The sequence below is a fragment of the Eublepharis macularius genome, chromosome 2 (genome assembly GCF_028583425.1).
Source record: "Eublepharis macularius isolate TG4126 chromosome 2, MPM_Emac_v1.0, whole genome shotgun sequence".
NCBI lineage: Eukaryota > Metazoa > Chordata > Lepidosauria > Squamata > Eublepharidae > Eublepharis > Eublepharis macularius.
In genome coordinates, this window is record NC_072791.1 from 232,617,951 (window position 1) to 232,638,121 (window position 20,171).

At 45.5% G+C, this 20,171-nt stretch overlaps 1 protein-coding gene across 1 annotated transcript in view; it reads right to left on the bottom strand.

Annotated features, from left to right (window-relative positions):
- The window catches only part of NBEAL1 (neurobeachin like 1), a 178,378-nt gene that overhangs the window by 26,583 nt on the left and 131,624 nt on the right, over positions 1-20,171 (bottom strand). The window contains exons 38-44 of the mRNA XM_054971050.1: positions 19,285-19,418; positions 18,289-18,390; positions 14,928-15,023; positions 14,706-14,830; positions 12,311-12,451; positions 5,567-5,697; positions 2,896-3,005 (exon numbers count right to left, since the gene is read on the bottom strand). Coding sequence (XP_054827025.1) covers positions 2,896-3,005; positions 5,567-5,697; positions 12,311-12,451; positions 14,706-14,830; positions 14,928-15,023; positions 18,289-18,390; positions 19,285-19,418 — 839 coding nt within the window. The remainder of the gene's footprint in view (positions 1-2,895; positions 3,006-5,566; positions 5,698-12,310; positions 12,452-14,705; positions 14,831-14,927; positions 15,024-18,288; positions 18,391-19,284; positions 19,419-20,171) is intronic.

Consider the following 20,171-nt stretch of genomic DNA (forward strand, 5'->3'; position numbering starts at 1 on the left):
AGACAATTTTGCGTCTCCAAAACGTGAAAGAGGAGGAAAATGAGGATCTGTGGGATTTGGTCTCGGAACTACTGGCGACACCCGCGAGGACGACTAAAGAAGAGGTCAAAAGCGCCATTTTGGAGGTCCGTCGGGCTTCTTCAAAATATGCAACAAAGCGACAGTTGCCTCGTGAGATCATTATTGACTTTTCATTTAAAAAGATTCGGGACACCATCCTATATAACTCATACAATGCGGATTTGGACTTTATGGGTTTGAAAGTCAAGATTTTGAAGGACGTTCCATTTCTAGTCCGGAAACGGCGTTTTAAATATAAAAAGTTTGCAGCACTTCTGAGGGACCATGGAATAAAGTACAAATGGTTATTCCCGGAAGGAATATGGTTCAGATATAAAGATCAGGCCTATAAGATATTATCAGAAGATCAACTAAAGGATTTTGAGAATAAAAACCCAGAACTCTGCTGCACCAAGAACGAAGAAAAGGAGGAGCCGGAGGGGGGGGGGGGAGGAGGAGAGCATCGCAACAGCAGTTGCACAGAGAGAATTGCGTCCGGGACCTAGAAGGGGGAGGAAAGTTTAATCAGAATTTGAAATGTTTATTCTCTGTATGATTAACCACTCCATCATTATTTTATGGAGCTATTTTTGTATTATGACAGTATGAAGGGAAACATTGAAGTGTAGTGTTTAGTGTTTGTAGTTCATTCCCCCCCTTTTCTTTTTCCACCCCCCTTTGTCCCTTCCCTCTCCCTTTTCCTTGTGATAGTTTTGTGTAGTGTTTTGTAGCTATGAAAAATAAAAAATTTATTAAAAAAAAAAAAAGACCCCCATGGAAGAGCTGGATCACCCCGCCTCTTAATGGGCATGGGCTGTAGGAGGAAGTGGGAAATGGTAGATTGTTCAAAAAGGCTTTTTACTCAGATAGGAGGGCTGTATTGCAGAGAGGGGGGTCTCAGATGCCTCGCTAATGAGTCAGGGACCATAGACTTTACCACTATGTTGCCTTACATATTATCTGTTGCTTTAAATATGTACTCCTATATACTACTTGTGCTTCATGTTGTTTAATGTCAGCCCTAGAATTGATTATGTTCTGTTTCAGCATTTCTTCAACTCTGTACTGGATCCTTGCTAAAGCTACGTCTTTGTAAAATTGTGTTTATTTGTCCTATGGCATTGTTTATGGAAATGTCTTTGACACTATATGGAATGTCCTTGATACTGATTGTACTAATCTCACACTATATAATCTGCCTTGAGTCTCAATGAGAAAACCAGACTATAAATGACATAAATAAATAAATCAGGAGATATCAGGAGAGAGGGGTTTGGGGGCAGAGAAGGTTGCTAGCACTGACTACTACACAGTAAGTGCACAGTGTTACATCTGGGCCACAAAAATGCAAAGAACAAATACTGGATGGGGGATACACTTCTGGGTATTAGTGTATGCGAAAGAGATCTTGGGGTAACAGTGGACTGTAAACTAAATATGAGCAGTCAGTGTGATGCGGTGGCAAAAAAGGCTAATTCAATCTTGGGTTGTATCAAAGGGGCCATTGCATCGAAATCGCAGGAGATCATAGCCCCTCTCTATACTGCCTTGGTCAGGCTGCACCTGGAGTATTGTGCGCAGTTCTGGAGGCCTCACTTCAAAAAGGATGCAGAGGAGAGCGATGAGGATGATCAGGGGTCTGGAGACTGAGCCCTACGAGGAAAGGCTGAGGGCCTTGGGAATGTTTAGTTTGGAGAAGAGGAGATTGAGAGGGGACATGATTGCTCTCTTTAAATATTTGAAAGGCTGTCATTTGGAGGAGGGCAAGGAGCTGTTCCAGCTGGCAGCAGAGGATAGGACTCAAAGCAACGGGCTTAAATGACATGCAGAACGGTACTGGCTGGACATTAGGAAGAACTTTTTCACAGTCAGAGGAGTTCAAAGGTGGAATCAGCTGCCTAGGGAGGTGCTGAGCTCCCCTTCACTGGCAGTTTTCAAGAAGAGGCTGGATGAATATTTGTCAGGGATGCTTTAGGCTCATCCTGAATTGGGCAAGGGGTTGGATTAGATGGTCTGTATGATCCCTTCCAACTCTGTGATTCTGTGACTAGAGTGGATGTGGGCCAAATAAATGCTAGGTACTGGGATCCCCTTGCAAGCCACTCGAAACTTTCTACAGGACCAGTAAGATTGGGATAATTAGCAAAATTTCACTACGCTTCACATTTTTCCTTTAATAACTTATGACAGGTGTGACACGAAGAATCAGTCTGGTGCTGTTGTTAGAGTGCCAGACTAGGATCTTGGAGGCCCAGGTTCGATCTCCATCTCTGCCAGGAAAGCTTGTTGGGTGACCTTGGGCCAGTCATACAGTGTCAATCTAACATACCTTACAGGGTTGTTGTGAGGGTAAAACGAGGAATGAGAATTATGTCAGCCACCTCGGGTGTGGAGGAAGGTGGTTTATAAGTGAATTAATAATAAGTGGAAAGTACAGAGGTCTGGAGACGCCAACGCAATTCTGGCCTCTCCTCCTCACCCATCTGTTGCATTTCCTTTCTTTCATTTATATGCTGAAGAAACGAGAAAACGGTTTCTTTAAGCACACAAATGTGTGTGGTCTGAGGGGGACCTTTCCATACCCTTCTCTGTTAATATATTTATACTGACTATGCTGTATATGCTTCATACAACCCAATAAAACTGAAAATCCTCCATCATTATCACCTACTCACAGATCCATAAAATTTCCCTCACAAAATGGGTAGCAAAAGCTGCTCGGTGGTAACTGAGCAAATGCTGTCTTCAGCACCACTTATATCTGAGCCTCGTTGGCAGCACGTACAAAACAGCTTTTCACTTTTCCCCTGCTGGACCCAGAAGGCAACGACTCACCAAAGCCTTCCTGTGCTTATAAATGAAGTCCTCCGGTGACTGGGCCCATTTGGGGAGGATGACGTCACCGACCACTTCTTTTGAAATCTGGAGCTGACCCAAGTTAAAATCTAAAGACAACAGAGATTTGGCAGCTATTAATACTTGTAACACCAATTATGCACTTATTAAAATATTTAAGAGTCCAGTCGCACCTTGAAGACTAACCAACTTTATTGTAGCATAAGCTTTCGAGAACCACAGCTCTCTTTTAATAAGGATTCAGTCCCACTCCGACCCCTCGTGAGTGCCACTGGTTAACCGACATATGAATTAGCTAAACATCTGGCCAATCTTCTACAGGACCACATCAGAAAAACCACGTCTTACATCAAAGATTCAGCACATTTCATCAACAAAATCAGTTCTCTGAAACTCAATCCACAGGACATACTCGTCAGTTTTGATGTTGTATCCCTGTTTACTAAGGTTCCAGTAAAAGACACAATCACACTTATTAATCAGATTTTCCCAGAGGATGTAACCGCCTTATTCCACCATTGTCTGACAACCAGTTACTTCCAATGGGATAATGAATTCTATGAACAGATGGATGGGGTGGCCATGGGAAGCCCTCTCAGCCCAGTTATAGCAAACTTCTACATGGAACATTTTGAAAAAACAGCTCTAGAATCAGCACCCCACAAACCTAGTGTCTGGTTCCGGTTTGTGGATGATACATTTATCATTTGGAGCCATGGGGAGGAAGAATTGATGGAATTTTTAAACCACCTCAACAACATCCACCTGAACATACAATTCACCATGGAGAAAGAAATCGAGGGTAAACTCCCATTTCTAGATACCTTGGTCATCCGCAAACTTTCAGTTAGGTCACAAGGTCTACAGGAAACCAACAAATGGATCGGTACTTGCACAAAAATTCCAATCACCACCCTTGACAGAAAGGAGGCATAATAAAAACATTAGTAGATCGTGCAAGAGGGATATGTGAACCACACTTTCTCAACAAGGAAACTAATCATCTAAACCATGCACTTGAATCAAATGGCTACTCCTGAAATGAAATCAGAAGAGCAATTAAACCAAGGATAAATCAAACAACCAAGGAAACACAGTCTCCCACAGGAAAAGTGTTTTTGCCATATATTAAAGGAATCACTGATCAGATGGGAAAGCTTATGAAAAAGCACAACCTCCAAGCGATATTCAGACCCACCAGAAAATACAACAGATGCTACGATCAGCAAAAGACAGTAGAGACACCCTCACCTCTGCAGGAGTATACCGCACACCAGGGCTTTTTTTCAGGGGGAACAGAGTTCTGGAACCTCTTGAAAATGGTCACATGGCTGGTGGCCCCGCCCCCTGATCTCCAGACAGAGGGGAGTTGAGATTGCCATCTGCAACACTGAAGTGGCGCGGATGGCAATCTCAACTCTGTCTGGAGATCAGGGGGCAGGGCCACCAGCCATGTGACCATTTTCTCCAAGGACATTCCACTAAGTTCCACCACCTCTTTTCCCAGAAAAAAAGCCCTGCCGCATACCCTGCAGCTGTGGACAAGTTTACATCGGGACCACACAGCAGAGCATCCAGACAAGAATAAAAGAACATGAAAGACACTGCAAACTTGACCAACCGGAAAAATCAGCAGTGGCTGAACATAGCCTAACTCAAACAGGACAGAGTATCTGATTCCAGGACACTAAAATACTGGACAACACTTCCAACTACTTCGTCAGATTGCACAGGGAAGCCATTGAAATTCATAAGCATAAGCACAATTTCAACAGGAAAGAAGAGACTTTAAGAATGAAAAGAGCATGGTTTCCAGTCCTGAAAAACACCAGGCTAACAAAACACTCTATACCCGACAATAGCCCTGCAGAGAAGATTAACATATCAAGCACCAATCCATATGCAAAAGAACTTCCTCAGGATACAGTGAAGCCTCCTGCCATTAGCATTCCACACCCTGGGAAACTCTTACAGGATGACTCAGCCCAACCCCACCTTCCTGAGTAGATAAAAATTACCTTCCAACACCTTTTCCTCACTGTGACACTGAGAGATCTCTGTCTTTTGGTGCTACACCTCTGAAGACGCCAGTCACAGCTGCTGGCGAAACGTCAGGAACTACAATGCCAAGACCACGGCTATACAGCCCAGAAAATCTACAACAACTACAGCTCTCTTTGTCAGATGCATCTGACAAAAAGAGCTGTGGTTCTTGAAAGCTTCTGCTCCAATAAAGTTGGTTAGTCTTCAAGGTGCTACTGGACTATTTACTATTTTGCAACTACAGACTAACATGGCTAACTCCTCTGGATTTAAAATATTTAGTTTTTCCAAGACACAGGAAAGAAGGGAGGGGGAACAGACCACTACTTAGGAAAGCATGTGCTGTAGTACAGTGAAGACTGGTTGGAGGGAGCCACAAAAAACAGTTTTAGAATATAATTATTAATAGACAATACTTTAAACTGTTATTTAAGATAGAATAACCTCCCTTTTGAATGTAAACTTGGTTTTCTATTCCTCCTGAAGTAAGGGATCAGCATTTTAGACAAGCACATCACTTAAACAGCATTATCAAGTTGCTTCCCCTGAGAAAAATGGAAGGCAAGACCAACTTTCTAATGAGCTCATTATTGATCTGATGATTTACTGTTTTGATTCTCCAGGAACTCTGGGAAGTAGAAGAACTCTGGGATCAGCTCCTTGACATCATTTGGGTTGTCCATGAGAGCCTGCCAGGTAGCAGGGATGGAATGGAACTGCCGATCAGCACAGTCAAATCTGTGGGTCAGAACACACATTGATGTATTTTGAGCCAACATTTGGGACAATATGAATTGCAGAAGCTGCATAGTGAATAAAAACCATCAGTTCGCTCATTGAAATTCCATTAAAGCTGCACAGTTAGCTACACAGAGCAGTCAATAAGCAGTGTTGCATTTACCTGTAACTGTTGTTTATCGAGGTCTTCTGTGCAGGCACACATGAGACTGCGCACATGCAGGCCTGCCAATTCGGAGGTTACTTTAGCTGAAAATCTGCTAGGGGGTGCTCTCGCTCTCCATCACGCATGCACGGCCGTCTTCCCACCAAAAAGGCCCTTAGGAGGGCGGTGCGCCCCCTGATACCCTCGGTTCCTCTTTCGCCACCGTACGACCCCAAGTAGGAAGGCTCAGCGGGGGAGGAGGGAGGGTATGTGTGCCTGCACAGAGGCCCTCGGTGAACAACAGTTACACTGTTTTTCATCGTTGGTCTTCCAGTGCAGTCCCACATGGGAGATTAACAAGCTATTTACCTGGGTGGTAGAACTTGCTTGTCATAAAAAGATTGATTGTAGCACCGCTGTCCCCACTGCTGCCTCTCTCCTGTCTAGCACACCCAAGACTTGGTGTTTCATGAAGGTGTCGGCTGAAGACCATGTGGCCACCCTGCAGATGTCTGGCATTGGCACTCCCCTCAGCAGCGCCAACGCCAACACCTGGGACCTGGTGGAATGGGTATGCACCTCCAGGGGACACGGTAAGTCCGCATTCTCGTAACACAGTTTAATCACCTGCACCACCCACTGTGATATAGTTTGGGCACTGGCTTTCTTCCCCTTATTAGGACCAGCAAAGTAGACAAACAGTTGTGAATCAACCCTAAATGACCTCGTACGGTCAAGATAAAACAAAATCGCTCTTTGAACATCCAAAGTGTGAAGGGCCCTCTCTGCCCCATTAGACTGTTCCCTGAAAAATACAGGCAAAACTATTTCCTGTGACACATGGAATTTCAATACAATCTTAGGTAAAAACTCCACCTTTGTCCTTAACACCACCTTATCAGGGGGCACCTTTAAAAAGGGTGGATTCACGCACAAGGCAGCTAACTCACTCACCCTCCTAGCTGAAGCGATCGCCACTAGAAAGGCCACCTTCATGGACAACAACCTTAAGTGGCAGGTCGTCAAGGGCTCAAAGGGTTTACCCAACAATTGTGTCAGAACTAACTGAAGCGACCACTGGGGCACTACCCTCCTGGCAGGAGGAAACACATCGTTTAAACCCTTCAAAAACAACTTCCAAGTATGGTGAGAAAAAAGTCTTATTATCAACTGGTGCATGGAAAGTGGAAATCTCCGTTAAGTAAACTTTAACAGATGAATTAGTGTGTTCGAGTCCCAACAAAAATTCTAAAATGGCAGGAAGAGGCCAATTGACTGGGTCTAGTTCCTTGCCTTCCGCCCAGATTCTGAACCTGTCCCATTTCAGAAAATATGAAAGCCTGGTTGATGATCACCAAGCATTGAGAATGACATGAGTCACAGCATCCGAAAGCGACCCACCTACGGTATCAGCCAGGCCGTCAACCTGAGTCTCTGAACGTCGTGGTGAAGGATCCCATTCCGTGACAGGAGGTCCAGAGTCGCAGGTAAGTGGCGGAGCTGGCTCTTCGGGTCCACCAGCCCCTGAAACCATGGTTGCCTTGGCCAAAAGGGGCGATGACAACTGCTTGAGTCCCTTCCGCTTGCATTTTGCTGACCACCCTGGTCAGCAAGGGTATAGTAGGGAAAGCGTAGTAAAACTTTCTGGACCACTGCAACTGAAAGCATCTCTTAGAGACCCCCGCCCACGACCTCCCCGTGAACAATACAGCTCTGTTTTCCGGTTACCTTCTGACGCAAATAAATCCACATCTGGTATACCCCAACTTTGGAAAACGGTGTCCAAATAAATGTCCTTTATTGCCCGTCCATGCGAGTCTCTGCCCACTCTACTGAGACGATCTGCTATCACATTGTCCACCCCAGGGATATGTACTGCCTGCAGCCAGGTGGAATGACTGGTAGCCCAAGTCCAAATCTCTATGGCTTCTAAGCACAGGCTCCTTGACGCTGTGCCTCCCTGTCTGTTGATGTAACACATCGCTGTAGAATTGTCTGTGAGAATCGTGACAGACTTCCCTGCTACCACATCTGCAAACGACATTAAGGCATAATGTATCGCTTCCAGTTCTAGCAGGTTAATGTGGCCGTCCTTCTCACCAGGCTCCCAAGTACCATGAGCGTAACCGTCACCGCAGTGCGCTCCCCAGCCTAAGTTTTGAGGCATTGGTAGTAATGGACAAGTCTGCCGTCCTATGCCCAAACCGAACCCCTGCTAACAGGTGAGCGTCAACCGTCCACCATTGCAGGGACCACACAACCTCCCTGGGGACATTAAATTTTCTTTCTTGTGAGTCCATTTCACTACAAAAAAGTGAAATGAACCACAACTGCAAACGTCTCATTTGCATTCTAGCCAACAGCACCACAGCCGTGGAGGAGGCCGTGAACGCCAACAAGGTTTGTATCTTCCGTGCAGATTGGAATCTGCATCTCTGGAAGAGTCTGACCAACCCCTTGATCTTTTGAATCCTATCAGGTGGTAGAGAGGCCTTATTTAGCGTACAATCAAGCATGGCCCCAATAAACTGGACCTCTTTAGAGGGAGTCAATTTAGATTTCTTTTGATTTACAAACAAACCCAAACGCAGGCAAAGGTGAAGTGTTAAAGAAACTTGCCTACGGACATCTTGCTCAGACTGCCCCACAATCAACCAGTCGTCTAAATACGGATATATACAACACCCCATAGAACGGAAATGAGCAATTACCACCGCCATGCGTTTAGTAAATACATGTGGGGCCAGAGAGAGCCCAAAGGGTAAGACTTGGTATTGGTAAACACTTCCACCATATGTGAACCTCAAATATTTTCCATGTGTCTCACAGATGGAGATGTGAAAGTACGCGTCCTTGAGATCAAGAACAGCGAACCAACACCCTGGCGTGAGCAGTGCCATGACCGTGTGCAACGTAATCATACGAAACTTGTGAACCAAAATAAACTTGTTAAGTTCCCTCAGATCTGATATTGGTCTCTTTCCTCCATCTTTTTTATCAACCATAAAGAATCTGGAGTAGAAACTCTCCTTAGATTCACTCTCCCCAACTTGACGTACCGCCCCTTTACTGAGCAGTGCCTCAAGTTCCGTCCCGAGTTTGGGACATGTGTGTGTGTTTGAAATTTTAGGAAGACCCAGACGAGGGAAACTTTCAAACCCAACTTTATAACCTTGATAAACAATCTTTAAAACCCACACAACAGAAGTAACAACAGACCAAATGGAATAGTAACTATTCAACCTATTACCAAACACAGGCTCTGGCCCTTGTTCTAGTCAGAACTGCTCTTGGCCATTATTATGCTCCTTAGGATGCGACTGGAGCCCTTGCTTCTGCCTGTGACCCTGCTTCCTTCTCTGGAAGGAACTTTGTGGTAGAGGGCAGGGCCTTTGGTTAGGATATGTGTATCCCTGATACGGTTGGTATCGGTATGCCCTACTTTTATACAACTGCTGTTTAAACTGTCCCCTCCCTTGCCCTTGTTGGGCATGGGGGATTACTCCATAAGATTTAGCTGTCAAGCAATCCTTCCACTTCTGAGATAAGTACTCGTCCATTTTTTTCCAAAAACAAGGTCTTGCCATCAAAGGGTAAGTCCTTCACTTTATTTCTGGTTTCAACAGGAAGTGCCGTCGCTCTCAGCCAAGCATGCCGTTGTAGAACTACCACCGAGGCCATGGTACCCACTGCTGTATCCAGCGCATTTCTGCTTGCGTTGATTTGGTGGCAAGCCAACTTTGTAGCCTCCTCTTGGATGACTTTAGTAAAGGACTTTTGTTCGTCTGGTAGTTTTGTATGAAAGGCTGCTGCCTTACTCCATAGAAAGAGTTGGTAAGCCCCCATCAAGGCCGTATAATTGGCCACCTTGATGCTCAATGCTGCTGAGGAGTAGATTTTCCTGCCCATAGTGTCTAACTTCCAACCCTCCTTATCGGATGGTATTGAACAGGCACCCTGCCTCTGCCTTGTTTGCATCTCTTCAGTCATGAAAGAAGCTGGAGGCAGGTGTACTAAAAGATGCAGGCATGCCTTATCCTTGGTCCTATACAGGCTCTCAGCTTTCTTGGTCATGGCGAGATCAGAGGCTGGTTTTGAGTTAATTGCATTCATGACCTCAAGAAATCCCTCTATGATAGGGAAGGCTACACTGGAAGTGGAACTTGAATATATATGTTTCAGGATCTTATTCCTTGATCTCGGTTTGGACGAAGTGATGTCAATTTCCAATGCCTTTGCCATCCTCATAAGCATCTCCGAGTAAGATCTGAAGACATCCGTCGGAGAAACTTCCCCTGTATCACCCACCGTCTCCTCTGGGGGGAGGGGTGTCTGAGGGTGGACTAGGCCTGTCTCTTCCCCGGAATGGTTCATCGAAGGTCTCTGGCTCAGACAGTTGATACGCCATCCTAGAGTTGGAGAAGGACTGGCTTCTACTGACTGGCTCTGGTGAAGATTCTCTACGCAGTACATCGTGTGCCCTGTGTCAACCTGGTAATCAGAAGGCTGCCCCCGCGACCAGGAGCTCTCCCCTCTAGAATGGTAACTGCCCCTCAGGGATCGACGAGACCTCTGTCTCCTACGGGGCAGTTCGCCTTCTTCCTGCAGTGAGTGGTCCAATCATGATCTGGAGCGGGTGGAGTGTGACCTCGATCTAATTGAGGGCATACATGGAGGGTCAATTATAAGCATCTCCTGCTCCATCCATTGTTCCCTCAGAGTTGATGATGAAGACTCCTGGGCATTCAAGTGTCTTGACTTAGTCTTCTTCCAAGGGGGTTCACCCTCCGATATGACTCCCTCGTCCTTTGCCTTCTTCCGCTGAGCGTCAGCCGTCAGATCCGATCTGACTGGTGACCTCGGTTCTGGGATCTAATCCCGCACCAGTTCCGTCGGTTCCGTACTCGCAGCCGGAGTCAACGGCTCCTGAAGTCTCAGTGTCTGTGAACCCAAGTGGTTCGGATCCAACCTCTTTGCAGCCTCTGAGGAACTCGATGGTGTCTGACTCCGTGGGAGTCTCCGGGATTGGTGTCAGTCTTTTTGGCCTCTGCTGGGGTTTTGGCCACGTCCAGCGCCCTCTTCCAAAGAGATGCTTTCAGGCGGCCATCTCTCTCAGCCCTAGCCTTAGGGGTGAAATTAAGGCAGTGCCTACAGCAAGAAACACAACTTATCCAACCGTTGTACCAGCAAGAACCTCTTTGACCGGCAGCAAAAGAGGAACTGAGGGTATTGTGGGTGCTCCGCCTCCTAAGGGCCGTTTTGAGCGAGAGCGCCCTCTAGTGGATTTTCAGCGAAAGCAACATCCAAATCTGCAGGCCTGCGCGTGCACAGTCCGATGTGGGACTGCACTGGAAGACCGATGATGAACAATAGCTTCATCCTGCAGGGATTCCAATGAACATATCACTCTCCATTAAGGCCTTTACCATTCACCTCAATGGAGGGGCTAGTTCTGTGCACACACAAGTGGGTTGCATGTGGGGAGCTTCCTACTCCATTGAACTGAGTAGTAAACTGTTTGTACTTCAGAGAATGAAGTTTCAGATCACGGCCAACAATTATATGGTGAGAAACTGTGTGCCTATGAGATGCCTACAAGATATTTGCATGTTTTGATAAAAAACTTGCACATCATCTCTCCTAGGGGTGTGCAAGTCGGGACCAGGATTTGGGGTAAAAGCCGATATGGCAAAATTAAGTTTTCCTGGATTAGAGAATCCCAGATCCAATTCAGGTACCCAAATTTTTAACCCAAATAAATTCAGGTTAATTCAGGTAAATTCGGGAATAGCTAATAGGCTGGTTTCTTTTGCTGTTTCCCTGCAAAGAAAGCCAAATTTATCTGATATACCTGAATCAAATCAGAAAATCTGTCCCGAATTCTAGGAATTCTGAATTTTTATGGGACCCCTGAATTCCACATCTGGATTTCCCGGATTGTTTTTGGATGCACACCCCTAATCGCTCTTTTCCCTTTTAAACATGAAAATCAACCCATGCGACACAATTCCATTAAACATTTCATGCAGGACAATAGTTTTACTATGTTTTGAGCTGGATCCTAAAAACTGCTAGTAGATGGTACTCATGGAGCTGATCTTTCCCCACCTTCAAAAAGGTGTTGTGGGCGTGCCACGAGGGTGGGGGATGCAGCACAGAGGAAGAATATAGTGAAACTGCACCTCCTCTCTCTTGCATGGATGAAAAGCTCATGCTACCACAAGTGGCAGATGGGAGCAAAGGTGTAGAAAGATCCATTTTCACGAATGCCTTGCACTCATAGTTCATTAGATTCAATGGGGCGTAAAGAAAATTGATTTTAAATGGAGTCATTCTGCACCACAATATGAGCATGTGAAAATCAGTTTTTTTAAAAAAAAGCCAATTTGTGTTTTGCAAAACGATAACCCATCCCCCCATAACTGGGACAGCGAGCACGAATACACGTCTCCTTTCTTCATCTCATACCTGCCGCTCTGAAGCTGGATGTGCAAGGAGGTAAAAGGCTCTACCCGAATGAGGTAATGCATCACCCCGGCAGCGTTCGAGTAGTGAGTACCATAATGGAACTTGTCAATGATTCCCAGGGGATCTTCAAAATTCTCATATCTTAAAAAAAGATTCCGTAACTGTAAATTCAGCCATATTTTCAATGAGTTAAGCAAACCTTAGCAGAAGCCCCACAGCAGAAATAATTCATGTTTTAGAGGTATTCCACAGTTGTTAATTAGCATTTATTTATTGAGAGCGGCTATGGCATAGTGGTTGGGATGCAAATCAGCACTCTGCTGCTTCGATTCCCACTACTGTCACGAGCTCAGCACAGGCCTTGGGTAAGCCACTCCTCTCAGCCCCAGCAACCCAGCTACATTGACTTTGTTCACCGCTCTGAGGGAGGCACGAATATGTCCAGAAGAGTGGTATATAAACGCAGTGATGACGATGCTCAAAATTCAAGTGCTCCTTAAAAAAAAAAAAGAAGAAGAAGAACTTCGGAGTAAATGCAGACAATCTTGGGAGCGAGCATTGTGGGTCTCCCGGATACTAGTTCGACCACCACAGCACACTTGCTTCTCCTAAGTCTCCAGTGTTTGGTCTAACCCTTGTGCCATTAAAACTAAAATCTCAGAGACATCCCATTAAAATACATCCATTTTAAAAATAATATTAAGGAGGTCATTCTAAAAGGTGTAAATAGTATGGTATAAATAAGAATACTTGTTGGTTCCCAGGGCTTCCTCAAAGAAGACCACAGCCCTGTTCTGCAGATCTTCACATACATGCCCTGCGTCAAAAAAGACTTCTGCACGTGCACTCACAGAACTGGTGGTCATTGCAATCACCTTCCTAAGTTATATTTTCGGAGAGTACATGTCGATTCAATGCCCTCCTCACTCCTCCAAACACGTGGTCAGCACTGACCATCTCTTTCATGTTGCACTACTTGTGATGACTAGGGGTGTGCACCCGAAAAATATTTGAGTCGGAAAAGCATCGGAAAAAAACCTAAAATCCAAAGTGGCATGCCGCTTCAGATGTGGGCTACTATGTCACTTCGGTATGCTCCGTAAAGATTCGGAGCATACTGAAGTGATGGGGGAGGGGGAGGCCACCCCCAACCTTAAACTCCCACCCCCACCCCACTTACCTCGTCAGGCTCCAGCCATTAATGCCGCGCTGGCCAGCGGAAAAGGGTCTTCCCTGCCGCCGCCACAGCTGGTGTGGCTGGCCGGCAGACAGGGCCTTCCCTGGTGCTGCTGCGGCCGCTGCGGCTATCCGGCACAGAGGGCCTTTCCTGCTGCCATCGCAACCGCTGCGGCTATCCGGCAGAGAGGGCCTTAATTGCCGCTGCTGCCAGCACGGCTGGCTGGCAGAGAGGGCTGCCACCACCAGAGGCCAGCGGGGAGACAGGAGGGCCTTCACCTCCAGCCAGTGCCAGGTAAGTGGGGGTGGGGAGGAAAGAGTGGGAATGGAAAAGTTTAAAGGGCCCTGCCGCTTGCAACAGGGCCCTTTAAACTTAACCCCTGGGGCTCCCGAAGCATTATGAATTCTTCGGGAAGCTTTGTTTCAGTATTTCTGAGGCTCCAATTCGGAAATAACTAAGCTTTCCTAATCGGATACCTGAAGTGCACACCCCTAGAGATGACCTGGAAAGGGAACCTGCCTCTGGAGCCTGGAAGCTTCATTCAGGTACCCCACCAGCAGGACCATTCTAGGAAGTACGCCTACACAAAGGTTGTGATCCAGAAGACAATCTGCATACTTATTATTTCTATGCATTTGGCGCAAGGGAGTTTTGAGTCATGTGCATCCCCAAATCCCTTAAATGCCGCAACAGTGTATTTTATTTATAATAATAACAATATTCAATTTATATACCGCCCTTCAGTACAACCTAACACCCACTCAGACCTGTTTACAAAGTATGTTGTTATTACCCTCACAACAATCACCCTTTGAGGTGGGTGGGGCTGAGAGAGCTCCGAGAGAGCTGTGACTGACCCAAGGTCACCCAGCTGGCTTTAAGCAGAGGAGTGGGGAATCCAACCTGGATGGTGTCTTTCCACCCAAATAGATGGTTTGCTGCTAATGCAGCAAACGTCAAAACATAAAAATGTATTTAAAATAACATATACGTAAAATATTTACATTATTCAATTAAATGTACAAATGCTCATAACAACACTTTTAATGCTATTTAGTTTTTTCCCAGCTACGTGGCATTCGTGTATTTCCTACCATTAAAGCAACCAACTTCACAATTATAAACCGAAACCTAAGGATAAATACACGAAGAGTATTCAAGACAAAAAGGACAGCGACCTTAACTAAACACTTTTAGTGGCTGCTTTAAACAAAATACCTTTCATGCACAGCCTTGCTGTTCTTTTCATTTACCACACCAATGGGTTTGGACAGATCCCGGAACACAGCAGGATTATTCAGATCCAATTCTTCAGAAGTATAATCTTGTAGGATCCAGGGAAACTTTAATTAAAAAGGCACTCATTAGACCTCTTTATGAGCATTTTGATAAAACACCACAATATTGTATTTAGTCAAGCAACGAGCATTAAAAAGATACCACAGGATATTGTGCCAGGTCGTTATAGGTTCGTCCTGCCATTGTGTTCAGCTGAATGAGGTAGTCGAAGTTTGATATCTCTCTGTTCACCCATTTCTAAAGATAAAACAAAGGCAATGACCACATGACAAAGATGGCTCCAAGTTAGCTCAGTAGATAAGACATCTTGTTAGTGTTTTTACCAGACAACCCACCCTTTTGAGAAACTGCGTACAGTCTGTGGGGCTCAGAGGGCTCTGGCCAACTGTAACTCTTTTCTCCGCACATCAATATCTTCACAGGGAGGTGACAACGTTGATTTTTCCTTCCAGCACCCAGGGCAAAAAGGTTGCCCCACTCCTAGAATATGGGCTGACTCAGTCACAGCACCAAATCATGCCTTAGTACTATATGAAATGAGTTCATGGCATAATTTCTCCTCCTCTTGAGCAGTTAGCATTGATTAGAGACTTCCAATGTAGTACAAAATAGTCTGCTGTTACATGCAAAATGGCTAACTATGGTTTGATTCAAGCAATGGTTTGAAAGCTGCTTCACAATCCTGGTTTGGAGGATGTAATAAGCAAACTATAGTTCATGCTAGACTGGAAGTTTCTAAAGGCACTGCACACCCAAGGAAAGGAGGAAGCAGAGAGGAGACAGGCCTGTTCAGGTAGCACCAAACCACGGTTTAGCATTAACATCTCAAGGAACTCTATGTCTGCATAAGCTTATAATATTATGACTATCATGGCTTCTCTCAAAGAAACCTTAGGAATTATGGACCTGTGGAAACGACCAGGGGTCTGTTTAAAGAAGTCCTCAGAATCTCAACAGTATCCACACAGTCTGGGTGATGGCAATGCAAACAGGAACCTCAAAATCCAGGGATAGCTGAACCCTAGAATCAACATGTCAGTTGAAAAGTTCTTCAGCTATAAAAGGAGGCTGGTGTGCTAAGACAACAAAGCAGTCTTGGAGTAAGAGATAAGTTCTCTGTGGTTAAAGGAGCCAGGGTGCTGAGGAGGGTCTCTTTCCTCACGAGTGGTCTGAGATGCAGGATGGAGCTTCCACACTGTAATGACCAGAACAGACAGCAGAAGAGGGACTGGCACATGAAGCAACATAGAAAGGCAGCCAGGAGGAAGATGGAACAGGACTAGCTAGGAACTGCTAAATCTTGCTTGAGCCCTTTCTTCATCTATTCATGTGAAAAAGATCCTGCCTCAAGCAGATGTTGCCAATTCATGTCCAAAAGCTTCGGACCCACAGAGGAGTTGCAAAGGACCCATGACATACCCATAAAGGAGCAACGAGAGAGATTGCTGTATGAAGAACAGAGGCTTGGTCATTAGAACTCAGAGGCTGGAGACACAACACACACACGCACGCCCCAGAAATCAGGTTAATACTCATGTCCAGGGCTTTTTTTCTGGGAAAAGAGGTGGTGGAACTCAGTGGGTTGCCCTTGGAGAAAATGATCACATGGCTGGTGGCCCCGCCCCCTGATCTCCAGACAGAGGGGAGTTTCGATTACCCCACTGGGGCGCGGAGGGCACTCTCAACTCCCCTCTATCTGGAGATCAGGGGGCGGGGCCACCGGCCATGTGACCATTTTCAAGAGGTTCCGGAACTCCGTTCCCCCGCGTTCCCCCTGAAAAAAAGCCCTGCTCATGTGTACTTGATTCCACACTCCGGACTGTAGCAGGAATAGAGTTAGGCATCCCTGCGAGTGTCTATCTCCTCCTTCCACGTCCCTGACAAGATCCAACCCAATTTTACTCTCTGGCCATGAAGCAAATGGCTGAACCCCTCCCCCCGCCCAATCTCTTAGCAGATGTTTAAAGCAAGCACTGATGTTTAGTAGCACCTATAAGACTAACAAAATTTGTGGCAGGATACTTCAGATACTTCTTCGTATTTGAAGAAGTGAGCTGTGACTCACGGAAGCTCCAACCCTACCACAAATTTTGTTAGTCTTATAGGTGCTCCTGGACTCTTGGCTCTTTTCTACTGCTATGGACAGACTAACACGGCTACCCATCTTGGTCTATCAGCACTGATGTTTGTGGGTAACATAATGTGTCTGTTTAGGCTTTGTTTTGATGATTTGCTATTGTTGGAAGCTATTGTGCCTAGTAAACCAGTTTTTTTAATACTAACTTCTCCTGAATGCTTCACTTTGATCCCACTCAAATACTGAAGAGAACATAACAGGCGAACTGTTTGGAGGCGTAGAGCACCATGGGAGAATAGATCTCTGTGATTAGTTCACTCCATGATTCATCCGTTTCAGAAACCTTTTCACATGCAAGATTCTCCAATGTGGTATTTTTGTTGATTGTTTGGGGAAGGGAGTTGGAGGAAAACACCTACATGGAATGCCTTAGCAGCAGAAAGCTAAAATAAAAGCAAGCAGAGAAGCACTGTGCAGTACAGGCAGGGAAGGAACTGCTGGAGGAGGAAGAGGCTGATCGCTTCCAATGACCACTAGAGGGAGACATCTCCTGTCCCAATAGGAGGAATCATGCCCTCTTCCTTCAAGTCCTCTTCCTTCAAGTCCGTCAAGCACTTCCTTCAAGTGCTTGGTCCCTGATGGAAGTTTCACAGGACTCAGGGTCAAAAAACACGATACTCATAGGCAAGTGTCAGATCCTGCAATGATCCCTGGGAATTGTAGTTTAAAAAAACCATCTGATCAACGTGATTCTCAGCTGGGGAAGGAGGGGGGAGTTTCACATGCATGCACGCACACGCATGCACTTTCTCTTTTTCAAAAATCCTCTGAGAACTTGGGATGGGGGTGGGTGGGGGACGACATAACAGGAGTCAGAAAAAAAGCAGAGGTGTTTTGCGAACAAGAGAGAATTTCGTCCCTCCTGACAGGGGGTTGCAAGTCGGATTCCCCCCACCCCACCTCCATCTCTGGGCTGAAGCAAAACCAGCTGTTTGGATTTTTGAAAGAGAATCGGCCTCTCTTTGAGAGAATCTCTTTGAAAGACAATCTCTTCAGATGAGTGGCTGTTCTTTGCAAGAAATTCCACTTCGCTCGGAGAGGGGTGGGGCTTTTAGACTACTATTCCCAGCAGAGATTGCGGGACCAATCAAGTGCTCTTCACTTGACGTTTATCTTGTGCGTTCTGACCCATAGATAACCTGTGAGTCACTATATTAGACTCTCTCCCCAAAGGAAAAGGGACACAATCCTGTGTGCATCACAAATTAGGGGTTGTAGCCGTCAGCTGTGTGGATCATGAAGGCTGGGTTATTCTGATACATAAAGGAAAGAAAGTTTCTGTGGGTTTGTTAGGCTTCTTTAAAAGGACCAAAGCTACATAAAATTTCTAAAATGTCCAAGCTGTTCCCAGAAATATCATCCTACCTGTGTAAGTCCTGAGGCTTTAAACAATTCTTGTGGAGATCTGGTTCCACTAATATTCGGGGAGCAGAGAGACAGAATTCGGCTATACACTTTGTTTCTTGCCTGTAAGAAAGCAAACTGACTGGGTAAAGCATCTAATGAAAAGCCAAGTTAACCATTCTGTAAACAAGGGACAGCTATTTGTCTTTAGTTAAATTTTCACATTATTTCAGTTCAACCAACGTTATCCTTTCTACAAATTTAACTTTTTACGTCTAGCTACAGCAGGGGTCCCTCAACTTTTCTGAGCCTGCGGGCTACTTTGGAATTCTGACACAGTGTGGCGGGCACAGCCACAAAATGGCTGCTGCAAAATAGCCATTAATGCTGGTGGTATCAGCCACAAAATGGCTGCCATAGCTTACCTTCAGTCACACAGTGACGATCCTTGTGCTGTGGTGGCAGCTGCTGCCAAAGCAATGTTTTTAGAAAAGCTGCACAACCAATCAAATCTTCAACGGCCAATCAGAAGGCTTGCTGGAAAAAGCCGCCTCCCCCAGCCTTGCCCACTTTCTAAAAGCACTTGCTGAGCCTGACAACCAGTAGGAAGGTGGGGGGGGGCAGGAGAAAAATAAATAAAAATAAGGCTCCAACCTAGTTGCTGGCTCATCGCTTCCAGGATACAATCCAGAAGCGAAAATTGGTAGTTCTATGAATTGCAGAACTCTATGGTAAAACTCTATCGTTTACCACCTACCTGTTTATCACATCCACACTGTACAGTTTTAGTGGATGTACAACGCCTAAACAACATAATGAACTAAAAGGCCTTTGAGCTCCCACTACAGTATGCCTGGCAGAGGCTTTATTTAGCCTTGCCTGGAATGATGAGATCGTACAACTGAGTTGGATCCTTTCAGAAGAACCGTTTCCACACCTGTGATCACAGCGATGCAAATGTTATAAGAACTCCATCCAATAAGGATTCTAAATATGGGTCTCTGTAAAATAACATACCTCTTTTTTAAAGTTAAGGAAGTAGTTAGTCTGGTCAATAAAGAATATCTCCAAGGCCGACCTTCTCAAGTTATAGCGACGTAAGTGAACCTCTCGAATTTGAGAAAGGGGCCATTTGAAATCAAAGCCGGTACCTGCCAGTAGAAGGGACTCGGTCACTGTCTTTGAATATGCTGACAGACAGACACTCATCAGTAAGCCAAAGAAGTCTATTAACTTGGCTCAGAAAACAAACACTGTGACGGAAAGTCAGCGACACCTGTGGAATTTTGATGGACATTTTTCTCCACAGTTCTAAAACAAGCAACAGGTTTTTCTTTTAATGATGCAAAACTAATGGTGCCATCCTGTGCAGAGTTACCAGTCTAATCCCACTGAACTCAATGGGCTTGGATTGCAGTAACTTTGCACAGGATGGCACTAAGATGACCAGTTATCAAAATAAAATACTCTCCCAGCTTGACCGGAACCCTCAAAACAATCTAGCAACGGAAGATGTGGCTTGGGGAAGCTTAGCAGCTCCTTTGAATCCAAGTCATTCATGCACTCAATAAAACAGGTCATCTCACGAGACAAAAATTACGCTACTTTATGTTTACAGTTACCCTAGAACACTCAAAGTCATCTCGCATTGTGTCAAGCCATTAGGCCACCTAGCTCAGTGGTTTTCCAAGCTCTCATACAGAATCCTCCTAGGCAAACTACCTAAGATCTTGTTTAATTGAAGATGCCAGGAATAGAAAACATGGTTACACTCACCTGTAACTGATACTCATGAAGTGGTTTTCTGTGCAGGCACACGTGGTATCTGCGCATGCACAGGCCAGCTGCAGATGTTCTAAAACTCCTAGAGGCGCGAGATGCTTGCTTAGCCTTTGCATGTGCTT